This window comes from Rhopalosiphum maidis, chromosome 1 (assembly GCF_003676215.2).
Source record: "Rhopalosiphum maidis isolate BTI-1 chromosome 1, ASM367621v3, whole genome shotgun sequence".
In the NCBI taxonomy this organism is placed as follows: domain Eukaryota; kingdom Metazoa; phylum Arthropoda; class Insecta; order Hemiptera; family Aphididae; genus Rhopalosiphum; species Rhopalosiphum maidis.
The window spans coordinates 81,103,955-81,121,515 of NC_040877.1; the positions used below are offsets into that span (position 1 = coordinate 81,103,955).

At 29.8% G+C, this 17,561-nt stretch overlaps 2 protein-coding genes across 3 annotated transcripts; both read right to left on the bottom strand.

Annotated features, from left to right (window-relative positions):
• Nucleotides 1–1,082: 1,082 nt before the first annotated feature.
• Nucleotides 1,083–13,967, bottom strand: LOC113557219 (synapsin). Its single transcript, XM_026962609.2, has 10 exons — nucleotides 13,836–13,967; nucleotides 13,635–13,756; nucleotides 9,503–9,831; nucleotides 5,652–5,736; nucleotides 5,305–5,593; nucleotides 4,706–4,810; nucleotides 4,422–4,627; nucleotides 4,091–4,355; nucleotides 1,559–1,649; nucleotides 1,083–1,488 (listed from the first exon to the last, which is right to left on the bottom strand). Exons 3-10 carry the CDS (start codon nucleotides 9,780–9,782, stop codon nucleotides 1,298–1,300), a joined length of 1,512 nt encoding a protein of 503 aa, XP_026818410.1. The 5' UTR covers nucleotides 9,783–9,831; nucleotides 13,635–13,756; nucleotides 13,836–13,967; the 3' UTR covers nucleotides 1,083–1,297.
• LOC113557220 (protein GVQW3-like) lies at nucleotides 2,421–3,060 on the bottom strand. Of its 2 annotated transcripts, none has more exons than XM_026962611.2 (2): nucleotides 2,785–3,060; nucleotides 2,421–2,697 (listed from the first exon to the last, which is right to left on the bottom strand). In XM_026962611.2, exons 1-2 carry the CDS (start codon nucleotides 3,029–3,031, stop codon nucleotides 2,450–2,452), a joined length of 495 nt encoding a protein of 164 aa, XP_026818412.1. In that variant the 5' UTR covers nucleotides 3,032–3,060; the 3' UTR covers nucleotides 2,421–2,449. The 2 variants fall into 2 exon arrangements, with proteins under 2 accessions (XP_026818412.1, XP_026818411.1); XM_026962610.2 differs by having other exon boundaries at nucleotides 2,421–2,724.
• Nucleotides 13,968–17,561: the final 3,594 nt, after the last annotated feature.

Sequence of the window (17,561 nt, forward strand, 5' to 3'; positions counted from 1 at the left end):
AAATATTAGTTTAGAAATCATACAATATATTATTAACACTTGTGTATTCTTTCAAAGTATATTTTGACGTAACATTGCAATGATACTATGAACAAATGCAGGGTAAAACGTATTTAATGTATGCTGAAGTCGTCGATGTCAATTAAAAAAAAAAACAAAGTTAAACTTACTACAATAATAATTTCCTTTAATTTTTCCAATAACTTTATCAAGAATAAATAATTAATATTTGTAAAAAAATCGAGTTTAATTAAATAACAAAGAGTAATAATAATGATTAACCATTAAAGTAATAATTATCATAAAATATTGTATCAAATAACTATTTGAAAAAAAATTAGTCTACTTGGCTTTATTTATTCCGCAAGTGTGTTTTTATATAATACATACAACGTGTAATTTTGGCAAATTATTGATATAAAATGCCATAAAATAATGTTTTTATGATTAAAATGTTTAAAATTATTGTTGTTTCATTCGATTGGTGTCAATTAAAACTTAATAACTAATACAAACAAGTCAAAAACGTTCTAAGCTTTCTTACTATTATTTGATCTATATATTTTCTATAGGAAAGAGTTAAAAATATAGTTATATAATTGTAAAGCTATGAGAAAGGTTGTATAATATAACTATATCAATTTAATAATATTGTTATGTATTAATATGTCTATTCTATTACGTTTAATATTAATATAACATATCATATTATATTGCTTTAATCGATCACACGATATTGAGTTTAACCACGGTTAATGATAATGACTGTTTTAAAATTAATTTATTTATAGCATGTATTATAATATAATATATATATATATATATTTAATAGATAGTATAGAGTAAGTATTAATAAGTTTATGTTTAATGATAAGGTAATTCAAGAACAATCAAATTAATAGAAAGGCGGTAAAACATTTTTTTTCTAAAACAAATTAGCATAAGCCTAATTGGTTGCAATTAAACAATAAAAACTTAACAGGTTTTCTCTATGTAACTCGAATAATATCGAAATAATAATAATTATATTGAGTGGATTCATGGCTTGATCCCATCGCATATTTTATCATAATGAACATCTAGTGCGTACGATTTTCGTTTAACCGTTTAAATATACTATTCTAGCTTTTTTTTTTTTTTTTTTTTAATTCCATTAAATCAACAGTTTATCAACCGGTTAATGTCAAAAGGCATAAATTATGCGAGTTGTAAACACACAGTATGTTAAAGTATGTTTTATTTTTTTCCAGTATTTTTTTGTCAGTTTTCCAGTATTGTCGTTCTGGTGAGTCCGTGTTTACATTTCACCAAAGATTCCAGCAAATGTTTTCCTCAAATTTTTCATCGTGTCTTCGGTGTCATCCAACTGTCCTTTGTTTTGCTGCACCGGAACTGAAGCCGAAGCTGAAATGATGGAACCTTGACGGCTTAGATTTGCTTTCACTGGTTGACTAGACTGATGGCTGCTCGTGACGCTACTCTCTGAAACTGAGAATTTCAGATTTCAAATTATAAATTCCTTAACCAGATATTTTATTTGATATTTTGATATTCTTACCCAAAGAGTCTCGTCTCGCCGGAATAGCTGGTGGTTCTTCTTCTTGTGTTTGGGCGACTGCTTGAATACCCATATTTGCCAAAACTTGTGTCTAGATACAAAACATTTTGTAATACGTGTTTAGTATTTAAATGTACAACAAATTTACTAAGTAATCAATTTATATTGATCTATCGGATGGTAAATGCGTTATAATTATCTTAGCGTAGAACCAAATTTATATTGTGGCATAATATTCGACTGAATTGATACGTTATACAATTTTAAAGTAAGGATATTATTTACAGTTTCGTAAATTTTTAAGGGTGTTATGAACAATTTTAAATTTTAATGTTTTACATACTATACGAGGTCTAATCAAAAAGTATCGAGACTGTTAAAAAAAAAAAAAAAATATATTAGATAAAGTTATTTACATTCAATCTCCTTCAAAGTATGCTCCTTCTGAGTCCATACATGTTCTCCAACGTTCCTGCCATTTTTGAAAACACCTGTGGAAGTCATTTTTAGAAACTCCTCGTAGCTGCTCCGTCGCATTTTGTTTTATTTCATCTACATCTTGAAAACGTTTACCCTTAAGCGCCATTTTTATTTTTGGGAATAAAAAAAAATCACATGGAGCTAGGTCTGGTGAATAGGGGGGTTGAGAAACAACTGGGATACCATGTTTAGCCAAAAACTGCTGCACAACATGGGCTGAATGGGCTGGTGCATTATTGTGATGCAATTTCCAACTACCAGACTCTTTAAACTCGGGTCTTTTTCTTCGTACAGCGTCTCGTAAACGGCGAAGAACATCAATGTAGTACTCCTTTGTTATAGTCTGTCCTTTAGGAGCATACTCATGATGAACAACACCTTGGTAGTCAAAAAAAACGGTCAACATGACCTTCACTTGACTCCGAACTTGACGAGCTTTTTTGGTCGTGGTGAATCAAGTGTCTTCCACTGCGAAGATTGTACCTTTGTTTCTGGATCGTAGCCATATACCCAAGTCTCGTCACCAGTTATAATTGATTTTAAAAAAAAATCATCAGATTCGGAACACTCTAGCAAATCAGTGGCGATCTGTTTTCGATTTTCTTTTTGCTCACCTGAGAGCAGTTTTGGTACAAATTTGGCTGCAACTCTTCTCATGTCTAAATCAGTCGTCAATATGGTTTGAACTGATCCAAATTAAATTTGAAACTCATTACTAAGTTCCATAATTGTCAAATGACGGTTACCTCGTATTGCTGTTCGTATTTTTTGTATCATTTCCTCATTGCGGCTTGTTGATGGGCGTCCTTCACGTTCATCACTTTCAACAGTTGTTCTACCCTCTTTAAATCGTTTAAACCATTCAAAAACGCGAGCATGGGACATGGTTTCATCTCCATAAGCTAACAATAACATTTGGTAGGTTTCAGTAGCCGTTTTTCCCAGTTTATGGCAAAATTTAATGCACACTCGTTGTTCTGTATTTTCGCTCATTATGAAATCCGACGGGACGTAAAAACATACTTGACTTAATCGCACCTAGAAGCCGACTGAAACAATTTTAATCTAATCTATGTCTAATATATTTTCCCAACATATAAAGTTAGATTAATATAGCACATGCAAGTTCATACTCAAACTGGTTTACGATTAATCGTATCAGTCTCGATACTTTTTGATTAGACCTCGTATAAGATTATATATTAGGTAAAAATATAGGTTACAAGTAAACCACGGATTTTACTTATTTTACCGCTATCACTAAAAATCGTAAATTAGTGTACATTAATTCATTGAGAACATTACTATCTTCAAATTATATCTTAAACTTTTTAAATTTTTCTACTTGATACAATTTTATTTTATACCTTTTTTTAAAATTATATTTTAATTCAATATAATACATTTTGAATTTCGTAAAAATATGCAATGATTAATACATATGCAGAAATTAACAAAAAAAATTTTTTTCATATTATAACTAAACAAATTGACTTCATTGAAATACGAATACTACATAATATAATTTACTACGTAATATAAATTATTTTTATTTTGAACTTCAGGTAATTTGATTTTAAATTAGTCAAGGCTGAAATTCTAAATTGCTCCTCTTATTATACAGTGTAATGTAAATGTAATTTAATTGTTACTCTTTTTTTTATATTAAATTTTTTTTACATAACGATTTGAATTTATAGAATAAATAATACATTTTTTGAAAGGACATTTTTCTATATTTTTAAGAGCATTTATATCCAAGCCCTAGTTATAACTCACATTATAATTACAATATCTATAAAAATCTAAGAGATATCGCGGTGGTGGATAATATTCTTCGTGCAATCTACTTTTATATTAATTAATATATCGAATAACGCTAATATTAATGATAAAAACCAAATCGGTTCTTCCTAATGCAAATTTTCTATGTTTTAAATTTTTAAAACAGAAACAACACGTCAATTTGATTTTATGTCCTCTTAAATGTTTTAAATATAATATTACTAGGAATTTAATATACTATTATTAATTAAAGTAATTTTTAAATACTTCTAATCTTTCCATGATCAAATCGAAAATATGTTTCCTATCTTCTTCTTGCTGATTTCCCAATAAAGATAATGCAGAGTCGTTGACGCCAATGATTTGTTCTATTCCGTCTTTAGAGACAACTACCTCCAATGACAAAATGTCCAAGCCCCCAAAAAGTTCTGCCACAGAATCCAACCAAAATTTATATCTTTCTAGAACTTCTGTTTCTTCCAACATTGCCGACCCAACGCACGATTTCCAATTGCCTGAAACGCTTTTACGCCTGAAAAGTAATTTCAAAATTGATTAGTGAATCAGTGCCGTACGATCAAAACGATTTTCTATTTACATCAACGCTCTATAATGAGGTCCAATTTTAGTTAAATGAAGATCGTATTTGCTATCGACAAAAGGTTCAGTGGTGCAGTACGTTGAAGCAACAGATACAATTGATGTCATATCCTGGAAGTCGGCATTATTGTCGACTTTTATTTTTCCTACGCCTCCGTGGGCATGCCCGACTTTGAGGACCACTGGCAATTGAGTGGCCACAGACTGAAACGCAAATTTATGTGTCGTTATATTTTATCCGTTGTCACTATAGTAAAAAATAATATATATAATTTATTTTACCATTTCACCGGAGCTTGGATAGAAAGTTTGTTCGATCAACGGAAAATTTTCTTTGCCCAATTTCTTTTGAAGTTGTACCAATTGTCCATACACCCACGGTTTATCCTGAAAATGTTAACAATTTTTCAATGTAAAACTAAACATTAAAATTTATCACAAAAATTATGAGCTTACTTAGCATACAACATGTAAGAAAGGGTATGGTTAAAAATCCACAAATTCAAATACCGTATTTATAAATCTTACTTCAAGGTTTTTATAGGTTTTTTCAGAATATAATTAAAATTAATGAATGAAGGAAGTTCTGATAATTTAACCATACAATATATTAATAATTATTATCATGGTTTTATTTTTCATTTTTGTCAACCTTGTCAACTTGTCATGAATAACGCGATAATTACTAGTATATTAATAAAAAAATAATTATCAAAATAAAATTATCAAATTATTTTACGAATTCCGACACAAATTGACATAATGTATATGAAAATTAACTATATGATCACACTATCACAGTCATGCTTATAATAATTATCACATGATGTGATGAATGATAACAGTTTATCACAACTTAATGTAGAAAGAGGTTTTCGCACCTGAAAGTTATATAACGAATGTAGAGAATTGATGCTGGGCACGCCACCTATGTTCAATCCCAACAAGACGTTTCGATAATCCTTACTGGCATCCCTGACGCTCTGCCGGCACAGGAAGAAGTCCGGTCTGAACGAACGGACCACCCGAGAACCAGACGGTGAAAGTACGGCCATGCTTACCGTGCATCCTCTTTCCGCGCTCGCGGTCACCGTCAAGTCTTTGATGTCCGCCTGTTCGACGTGTATCTCGAAATCGCCAAAGAACCGTTTGCCTCGGAAGTATCTAGACCTAAGTAAAAACCAATAAACGGTCATAAGGGAAAATTAACAAAAAAAAAAAGCCTCACCATTCAAAGTTCTCGTCATCCACCACGAGTAACGTTAACAAACGGTCTTTGTTCACTCGCTGCTGTCTTCGTGTTGCTGCCGCATCTGTAGACAATCCGGTGGGTGAATACGATTAGGTATATTTAGAGAAAAACATAAACAATAATATTATTTATATTTTAAGGGAAACTTTTAGACAACATTGGTTGCTGTTATGAATCATTTTAAATTGACACACGTAAACCAAAAATGCTTTTTAACACGTTGAGCTTTGTTAATATTATCAGTCGCTAGCCCGTGTCGCTGCGCCAAAACTAAGTCGGGTCGAGGCTATGTGTCGACACCAGAGATCCGCGTGCAGCGACATACTTTATCGTATGTATGTAATTAATAATAATCTATTTTAAATGATAATTAAGCATTACCACAACCGAGAGAAATAATCGTATAAAAATTATAGCTAAAAATTAATTCAATAAGTGATAAAAATAATTTTATATTGTATGAACACGCTGTGTATATCAGATAATATTTTATATTAAAACGTTTTAAGTTATTAGTTTTATGTATTAAATTAATTATATCAAGTAACAATAATAATATAGTATGAATAGTATGTCATTGTTATAGACGTCCGATGACGTCGTCATTTCACCGAAAAAAAAAAAAAAAAATACTAAATAGGTGAACTAATTTTCCGTAAAAAATTATAAGGAATAGATCGAAAAGCATAAATAAAATGAATTTTATAACAATTATAACATTTTTTTATAAAATCATAAAGTGATGTAGAAAAAAATAAAAAAGAAACTACACAGTCAATGTTTTCCTTTTTATTATAGAAATTTGGTATTTTAAATAGAACAATTTTTACCCATAATAGTCGCGATTTACCCATTTTGCGCGAAACGGTTTTAAATAAAAATTGATGGACATGTTGCTTAAAACCTTTATCTTGACTACCGATCAACTAGATCAAACGCATATTTATAAAAATTTTACACGGCATATTAAATACATAACAATAATTTAATAATTATGTGAGTGCCACATTGTTTATACCTGTAGACTTTCTCTGAAGGGAATAAATTGAATCTAATTTGTGGGGTAAATATGTATAGTTTATTGTTTTTATTTGAAGAAATATATGTAATTTAGGTATTTAATCGTGATTCTATCATTATGGTTTTAATTAAAAATTTATCACTGATCAACAAACTGGTACTACTAAAATGTAACAAAAACATATTTTAGCTGGATATTAATATTAATATTAATTTGACAATTTTCCTTGATCATTTTTAATTATAATATATTATGTTTACATACATAAACTACTCATATTAAAATGTTTATCACCGAAAGAAAAAATAAATTCAAACAAATGTGGAATACCTATCATTTTTATTATTACTATTATTATTTTTAATTCAAATTAATAACCGCGTTATCTGGAGTAAAACCAGCTGTGTGTTTTTAATATTAAGAAAATTCACGATTAAAGCTCTGTTTTATAATCTGTTAATTATCTATAGTTTATTCAAACGTTAAAGAACACGTATTAATTGATTCATAAAAACGGTTTTATTACAGTTTATCCATGAAATAATAACGAGTGACACGAATTTAATAAACATTAAAAATAAACCCTTTTGTCAATAATTATTTAAATACGATTTATAAGCCCTGTGTTATTTGTTATCAAAATATTCCGCGTATGTTATTTAAACAAGTACGCACGGGATTTAATACCACGGATTGAACAGAAATAAAACTATTATTTGAAAGCATTTCGAAAATGGTCTTGTGTATAGGTCAGGCGTTAAAATGTATTATAACTTATAAGTGATTATATAGTATCACGTACACGCCTACGCAATAATTGAATGTAATAATTTCTGACAGGGATTTAACACACAACAGCCTTATGTACTTTAATATTGTTCACAATACAATATACTATTATTTCGTTTATCTCGCATTATAATGTTATATATTCAATAACGTTACATAAAATCGATAATCTCGCTAGTCTGCAAAACGGACGATTGACACTATTATTTATTGTATAAAACGAACTATTTCGTGAACGCGTCCTTAACACTAAATGCTTAATGTATTCGCTCGTTATACGTATTTTGTGATATCGATTTGTCTAGAACAAAACGAGGTGTAAGAACGGTATTTAACTTAACGTATAATTAATTGAATTATTGGTCTACCACTTGACAATGATACGTCTTATAGTGACTATAATCCTATTCGTTTTCCAATGGTATTGTGTTTTTTTTTTTGTTTATACTATTTAGACAAGGGTCAAGATGTAACCGTATTAAATATACCCTTGTCATCCGTATAGTAGGTATTATATAAAACATGTACGACGACGTTCGTAATGTGTTATTATTATTACTATACAAACACTTCTAGTATTTACTGCAGTGTGAAACGCCGACCGCGAGAATGCTTGCAGCGGGCAGATCGCTATATAATTCATTCTACAGTATAATTGTATGAGGTATTTCGACCTTATAGTGAGTTAGGGTAAAAATTTTAGAACAAAATGTATTAAAGTCAATGTATTACGGATACCAAATTACCAACCATACAGGTAGTAGCAGCTTACATATTATTTTAGATATGCAGACAACGGTAGTGTAGCCCAGAGATAGTTTTCGACGTTTTAGTATAATTAATAATACTATAAAAAGTAATTAATGCTGAAAAAATATTAAATAGGAGCTAAATTATAGACAGAGATGAACGAAAAAAAACTTTCAATAATATATACAAGCTGATTCAAAATGTTATAGCCATTTCATCATATAAATATTAATAACAGAGAAAAATATTTAATACAAGTGTTTTTATTTAGAAATGTCTAAAATGTCTAGTATTTATTTTATTTTTCTTACAATATTTTATGGGAGTTTTGAGGGTAAACTTTGGAAATTAAAATTGAAACCTAAAATTATTTACAATCTTAATGTAAAGAATTTGTAAAGAGTTATAATGATTTAAAGGTAAGGTGAACAAAGTAATAGATCAACCTTTTACGGAGTATCCCCATACTACTCCAACCACTCCATTCCGTTCACTTAAACTTTAAATACTTATAACTTCTATACTTCTCGTCCTAATTTAGATTTGTATATATCAAAATAATTTTAAAAATGTTTTATATTATGATTGTAAAACAAGTTTAAATTTTAATTTTAATTTCCAACGTTTAACCTCAGAACCCTCCTCCACCTTAAAATATTGTGAAAAAAATGACTATTCATTTTAGATATTTCTAAATTAAAATACTTTTGTATCAAAAATTTGTTTCTTTTATGAATATTTCTATGGTAAAATGGTTGAAACATACATTTTGAATAACCCTATAGGCTATTTATGAGACATATAAAACTTCTTTTGATAAAGAAATAATTTGTTCGCTCAGCCCTTTGTTTTGCTAAAATTATATATTTATTCAAATTACCTACACCTACATTAGGATTATATTCGATGAGTTATTCGATGACAGTCAATAGTTATAATTTTTGCATTTTATTTAATAAACATAGATAAAGAAATATTTTGAAAAATTCCGATGGAAAATTTACATTTTCGTCCTTTACGGAAAAACAATATTACACTCAGTGAAGGTTGCAGGGTATGTTTATTACTAAATCGTTAAATTATATATTGAAAAAAAAACCATCGTACTTCTGAATTTTTAGGATAAATCATTGTATTTCGGCTAATTTTATAGACATTAGTGAATATTGTAAAAAATGTAAATAAGTTTAACACCCCCCCTCCCCATCAACTTGGTTCTATTTAGTATAATATAACAACACGTGTGGACTATACGAACGATACTCACACTTTATGTCGTTGCTTATCGAACTGGCCTTCTCCTTGGCCGCGTCCGTCAGTGATTGGACGCGCTGCAGTATCGAATCTCTCGTCTTGGCCGGGCTGGTCGGTGCGCTTATCGTTCGGTTGCCTGGCTGCTGCTGTTGCTGGAACTCCAGTCGCATGTCCGCTGCCTCGGACGCAGGCGTGGCGGCTTGCGAACGCGAAGGTTTGGACGCGTACTGCCGCTGTTGAGCTCGCTGTTGCGATTGCGCCCCGGACGCCGGCGGCCGGTCCGTGGGGGCCATCGAGGGGTCGGCATCGTCAGCTTCCGAAGACAGGTCTCCCGAAGAGAACCTGAAAAACACAAACGTGTTCAAAATTTAAGCGACACGGTGCCCGTTTTTTCTATCGTTTCAAAATCTAATTGTTGCATAATATTGACTATATTATGTAAAGGCTATGAGTTGTGTTTGGTTATATGTATTCGGTTGCTAGAACATTATAAGCCTGTTGTAGTTTGATTAACAATACTACGTTTGACAACACGTTTATGTAACTCTAACATAACATATTGACAGCGATTACAATTTTTTATGTACTATCTATTAATTTCTAGTTGCTAATATATAACTGCGAGCAACACAACTATTTTATTAAAATCTATTCAATCATTTTTTTCCGTATATTTTTTTCGTTACTGCATTTTTTTTTTTATTGTTATAGGTAGTTATAATATGCATGTAGATTATTTTATGTGTTATTATAACCCTAAATAATCTGTTTTCGATTGACAAGGAGGGGGGGGGGTCACGAACATTACGGTGGCTCGAGAAAACCGTGTGACCCAATGGCCGGAGGAAAAAAATCGATAGAAACATATTTATTTATTTATTTTCTATTAAATTGGTGGTGTCCTTTAAATACAATAATAAGTTACACAGAATATAATTAACAATAGATATATAGTTATATTATTTATGATAAATATGATAAAAATCGATAAATTGATTAAAAATAGTTGAAAGGTGTCTTCATTTTCGAACGATATTAAATGTCTCATTAGTTCGCTTTTAATATAGACATTGGTGCGTGGGTAGAATATTGAGGAACTTTCAAATTAATAAGTGATGTGCTAGGAGAGTATATAGCGTTGGATAACAGATCACTTAGTCTAATATCCTGGACCCTGTCCACTAAAAATATTTAAGACTGCAGGAACGTAATCAAGTGTGGAATATTGAATGCCTAAAATAAAACTTGCATACCTCAATAATTTGCGGTGGAATCTTCCAAGTTTCATTGGGCTCAATTTTTTATCCGTTTATTTTATTTTGTTATTTTGTACATAATATTATATTTACTAAAAACCTATGCATGTCAGTGTAGTACTTCGGTGCTAGTACGATTTTCGTCATAACATCTAAGACATCACCCTCTACAGACAAATATGCTTTATGTGTATCATATTTTAAACACAATATTTTATCGCACGCTATATGAATATCATATTATAGCGTGACAGTGGTGTGGTATTTTCGCTGTGAGGACAAAAACATTACGTATTATGATTTATGGATGTACAGAGAAACGTCATCTTATAATCTGGAAAAGTCGAACACGCCAGTACAATAGTATTCAGCACGTAATAAATTACCAAACATTAGTCATTAATGCCTTGTTGCTTCCCGTTATTACAGATTATGAGATCTGGAATTTATGCGTCGAGGTTCAGTAATAATTTTCTTATCTACGCTAATGTATGATAACGATTAATTTTTCGTTTAATCACCAAATCTGTCGTGACATTTATAAATACGTAAAAATTTGACTAAAAAGTTGGACCAGTAATTTACAGTGTACACGTGCAATAATTTACGTTTTTTAAAACATAGCTATTTTTTTTAAATTTTATCTTTTTTTATCACTATATTTTATATACTTAAGTTATGACGTTAATTAGACGTAGTGATGTAGTGACGTTTCGTAACTCCCATGCCATTATCATACTCGAAAGTTATTTATGAATATCACACTATAAATTATATGGTAGGTATAGGTTTAGTACCAATTTATAGATATTCATGTAACGTTGTACGGCTTCGTTTGGTATTTATGCGTTAATAAATATTATATTCTCATAGCTCGACGTCAGTTCGAATTTCAAATACACGTTAAAGATAAGTTATTTGCATAATTCTGAATATTCTGAATACTTGATCGTTTTTAAAAAATAAATTCTATACACGTTTTCTTTTTATTATATTAATAAAACACTAACTTAACTTGTATAATATATATTAAATATTTATACTATTGATTTATCCTATTATACTATTATAGTATATTATATACGATATACCTAGTGAGCATTGTTGGGCTTAAGGAATAATAAATATAGATATAATATAGTCTTTGAGAAATTTTAAAGATTTTAGTGACCAGTACTATATTATTATACATTTACCTAGTGAATCAAAACAAAAATATTTAAATAACAAAAATACTATTTTATTATATTAATATTTATTGTCTTTAAAACTAAATTACAACTCACAAAAACATTATAAAATACAAAATTAATATAATTTTCAAATATTGTATTAATGTTTGGTAAAATTTAATTATATAGTATATATATATTATGTACAATGAACCAGCGTCCTTAGTATTATTTTAAATCTATACTTTTTATTGGGCACTAGTCAAAATCGTTCTAACGTTTATTCACTTTAATTTTTCTAATCATCATAATGTAATATGATTGTGGTTGTGACTTCCACGAATACTTATAATCAGCTTTTCGAATAAAAGCGGCTTAAATAATAAATTAAAGGCTTTTAAACTATGAAAATAAAATCCTAGTAATTAATTAGTTAATTATTTTTTTTTTCTATACACAATACGTATTAACAGCAATGCGTAGATATTGGTTTCACACACATGTAGTGAAATAACTACTATATTAACGAAAAAAAAATATCTTTTCATCTCATAAAGTTATATTAATATGAAAAGTTAATTTTTCATATAGTTTTTTCTCGTCGATAAATGATGCTCTAAAAATATGGATGGTCTATATACGGGATGGGTGGGACAAATTACAAACAAAAACCACAGCCGTCTCGCCCATGCGAGATTTACCAAACGCTGTTAAGGTTTACGCTGGTAAGTTTATACTAATCTTTGTCTGACCGATACACAGATTAATAGATGCAGTGTTAAATAATTCCCGAAACGCGAGAGAATCGATTTAAATCTTAAATCTCATTACACGCACTCCGTCGTAATAAATTTCGGTACTAAGACTATACGTAAATCAATTTCGTAAGCGGCTGTACAATAATGGGCCTGTACATAGTTACTGTTTTAAATGGTTTCAACTTCGCGATTACGTTGAAATGGAACAATGGCAGCTAGTACGTACGAAAAAACAAAAAAATGAATGTACCGCGTTGGATTTGAACATATATTATTCAAACAATGTATCCTTTGTTGAATTTCAGAATTAACCTTTGGGTGTCAACGAACCGTTGGAAAAACAAAATAAAACGAAAACAAAAATACGTGGGTATTAACGTAAAATCGGGAACAATATGACATTGTATACAATATTGCTTTTAAATAATTACTTAGAAAAGATTATTTATTATACAGGTTTGATTTAAAATGTAATTATTTCGTGTACTCGTGTATTGTATTGTTGCGTTTTAAAATGTTATCGTGTTATTGTTGTAGACGGGGTTAGGCGTTTGTGATTTTTAACTTGTATATAACATTGTTATAATATACCAGTGAGTATACCCAATACCCACGAACAAAGTTTTTGTTAAAATATGATGATATGTAGGTAAATCATACACATTTCAATTCAAAAACCAGTCAAAAGTCTACAATCTAGAAATATAAACATAATTTCACAATAAAAACAAATAATATTTTGCATACGTTTTTTTTTAAGAATCGGTATGGTTATTTATGTGGCTTTTACTACAACACTAGGTCACTAAGAAGATGTAGTCATATTTAACATCAACATTTTTATTTATAATATGAAAAAAATGAAACTACACACGCTCTATTTAATCTATAACTAAAATGTAATATGTTATCATAACTACAATTTAAAAGTTACAATGCGATATTTGCTAAAAAATTACCTTCGTTTCAAATAATTGACATTGGTGGTGAAAGATTGTTTGAACGTTGAGAATGGAATTTTGACTGATTATTTGAACACGGGTTTGTATGAATGAGAGCTAAGTGCGCTCTCGTAAACAAACTGAAATCGAAAGGGATTATCTGGTAAGTATAAAAATAATAATATTAATTATAATTATCTACATTTGAAATATTTTTACCTTGCTATATTTTTTTTTTTTTTAGGGTATAGGGAAAAATTTCGGACGTGCAAAACTCTCGTATATAAATAGGCGTCAACTGCACTTACACGCGTTTTTCACTCTGTCGGCGGTGGTAGCCGATCGATAGCTCCACCGACAGATGCGACGTGCCCACTGTGCGACCGTTAACCCCTGGTGGCGATTTTCCGAACGATCATGCGGAATACGGGCGAAACAGTGAACGCAGTACATGCACATTACACAGTGCGTACTGTACGTAGTCCCGGGGACGGCGTACAGAGGGTGACTTCGGGAAAATCTATACAGCCACAGGGAAATCGAATGGCCGCTATTATATAAGACGAGGTGGGTGCGTGTGCCGTTGGCGGAAAACCAAAAGCGGCGTGGATGGGGCCCCGATTTCGTGCTTAAATGACCTACATACATATGTATATGAGGCGGAAAAATAAAAAGAAAAACCAGAGTGAAACGATGGCGACCCTCGATCTCTCTATAAATTCAAACATACACGCCCATAACACTTATGTATACAATATACGGGCGAATTCTTTTGTAGCGTACTGCAATACGTATAGCTAAACTAAATAGAATTTTAATTTTCTGACTCAAAAAACTGTAGCGAATTCTTTATTACCATTGAAAATTTTTCCAAAACCGGTACGTAATAATGAAATTAATGTGGGATCGATTGTTAACAGCCTGGTGCCATAGATATGTGAAGTTGGCATCCCGAATTTTACTAACTTCTGCCATTGTAAAAAATGTTTGCAAAATAATGACACTAATATGAAAATTATCGGAAAAATCGGGAACCAACTTCGTGTACCGAGTGATATCTAAGTAAATATTAATAGGGATTTTTAATTTGTCTTTTTTCGTTTTTAATTTTCTATGAAATGTAGGTACCTAATAAGATTAGAGTGCATAATAATTCAAGAAAAATGCAAAACAGTTGATATATTTTTATATTAGCATATTTAAAAATTAATTCCTATGATTTTTCCCAGATCACATACAACGATAAAACAATCTACACCCTTTCTCCTATATAGAATCTATAAAGTCACCGACGGATTCCGAGCCTGACGAAACGCCTTTTGCGTGCAGACGAAAAAGTGGCTCAAAACACATTTTTATACTATAATCTTATCGTGATTTCTAGAATTTTTTACATTTACTTATTTTCTGGGTTCTAGCTAGCTATAATAGCTTCTCTGCGATGTGATAATAATTCTATTTTATTGAGCTTAAATATTGCAGGACAATGATATTGTGATCGTTTCCTTATGACAATTAGATTGTTAAGATTATTTTACTTCAACCCAAAGGTTAACTTAAATGAAAAATTATTGATTGTTAAACTTTTTATATTAATTAGCCTAAATACCATATTTTGATAACTTAATAACTTGTTTCCCTGTTGGTTTGAATATAAAAAAAAAATGTATGAATAATTATGTTAATTCAAAACATATTCAATTTATAGGTTAGTTGAAAAATATTTGATATTTATTTTTATTAAATATACAGGATAAACCCTTTTGAACATATATATATATAACAATGACAAAAATGTTCTGATAGTTAGAAGCCAGAAGGTTATTAACTTATAATATAATATAATATTATTATTATAAACACAATGATATTTTAAATACATTTAGACAACTTATACTAAAATAAATTAATAAAGTAGCAATATATTTATACAATAATTAATAGGTCAATGGACCTTCACCTCGTCCATAATCGTTTTTCGTATGCAATTATGTATTATTGAATTCAAATGTAACACATCAATAATACTGACCTACTCAATGACAAGTATCTAACACTCAAACCCTAATGTACAGCAGAGCAGTTCTATCCTCTTTTTATATTTATAAAAATTAATTTATTATTTATAACTATGTTAACATAGAACTTTACGTTCATAAATATACCTGTATACATTATGGTTATATTGCATATTTATTTTCATAATTCTATGATGTAAGAACATGTTCTTATTTGATCGTTCGTAAAAGTCAAAAGACGTATATTATACGTGGTTTCAGAAGTTGTTCATGAAACCATGAAATTGAAAAATAAGACACTTAAGAAACTTAAAAAAAAAAATCAAGAATTACTTTTATTACATATAATGTTGTATTTCAGTGGTAATATATTAATAGTTATAACTATTTAACAATATCTATACAATAACTAATGCAATACGAGTATGTGTGCGATCGCCGTGCTTCGGTTGGCAGAAAACGATATAATTATGTATATTTTCCAAGGCTAAGACAGTTTTCGAAGAAAATAATTTTAACGTAGCATAATAATTTTACCGGTCATCGGTGGCGTCCTCTAAAATTACACGAAAGGTGTCATCGGTCTTTTTGACCAAACTATACAAAATGATACATTTCGATCTAAAATTGATCACATATTTTAATTAATATTTATCAAGCCAGCAAAATATGTTTACAATATTACGGAATACACTTCTACATAAACAAAATATTTTTACATTTCATTGTTATATATTTTTTATGAACCTAGGTTAAGTAATAGCATCGGTTATTTCGAGGTAATTTGTTAAATTAATAAACAGTGTTATTTCGTGTAGGTATACATGATATAAAATTAGAAAAAAAACACAAATAAAATACTCCGTACAAGACAATACAGGTAGGAAAAAAGGTATTGAAATCAACGAGAATATAAGTTGCTCCAAATATATAGTATTCAGAATATTATAAAAAAATTGACGGTCTTAAAGATTGAAACCACTGATGACAGGTTAAAATAACACTTTTGATAGTTCAACTCGTTAAATAAACTCGGAAAGCTGCATGGCAACTTCATATTACAAGACTCGTTGTTAACACACGGGCATTTTTTTTTTTTTGTTTTCACGCTAAACCGAGAGTTATTTTATGGACAGGACAGTAACAAGAGAGCTTATGGTTCTTTATTTATTACACGCGTTTTATACGTGCTTATACGCAGAGATGCCATGCTAAAAATCCTATCTTGTTCGTGTGAACATAATCGTTGCAACAAACTTTTCTGGGAAAAATATACGTCCATAAATTTTAATCGTATAATTTAGCCCAGAAAATAAAAAATAACGTATGATATAACATTTTTTTAAAAAAAATAATATAATTTAATGGTAAGCCACGTGCTATACATTGAATGACAAAGAAATTGGACTTAACACCATACAGAATCAAAATTTCTGAACTACCAAGAAATTATAAAAAATTAATGAATACCTCCTTATCTTGTTATTACATAAGAAGTTTTCTGAGAAAATAAAATGTGTGTTTAATTTATAAGATCACACATGAATTCACATTTCAAATAACTACCTATTACCCAATATAATATCATGTAATATTGTGCTTACAAATAGCTATAGAATATTTGTATATTGTATATAGGTACCAATGCGATATACAACTTAAATTAATAATTCACAATATTACTAAAATCGTAACAAACGGATAAAGTATAATAGTATGATTGTAGTAGAATAAAAATACAAATAGAAAAAGGAACTCGAGTATGGAGGTAGTGGTAGTGGGGCAGTTTTATTATATGGTTTTGTGGGGCGCATGTGAAATAATTCCACTACTGTATTGTATTCAGTATTTAAAATGTATTTATTTGTAAACGTTATGTGGATATATTTTAATTAACCTAAGTACTTTGGTTGTACTTGGTATTTTT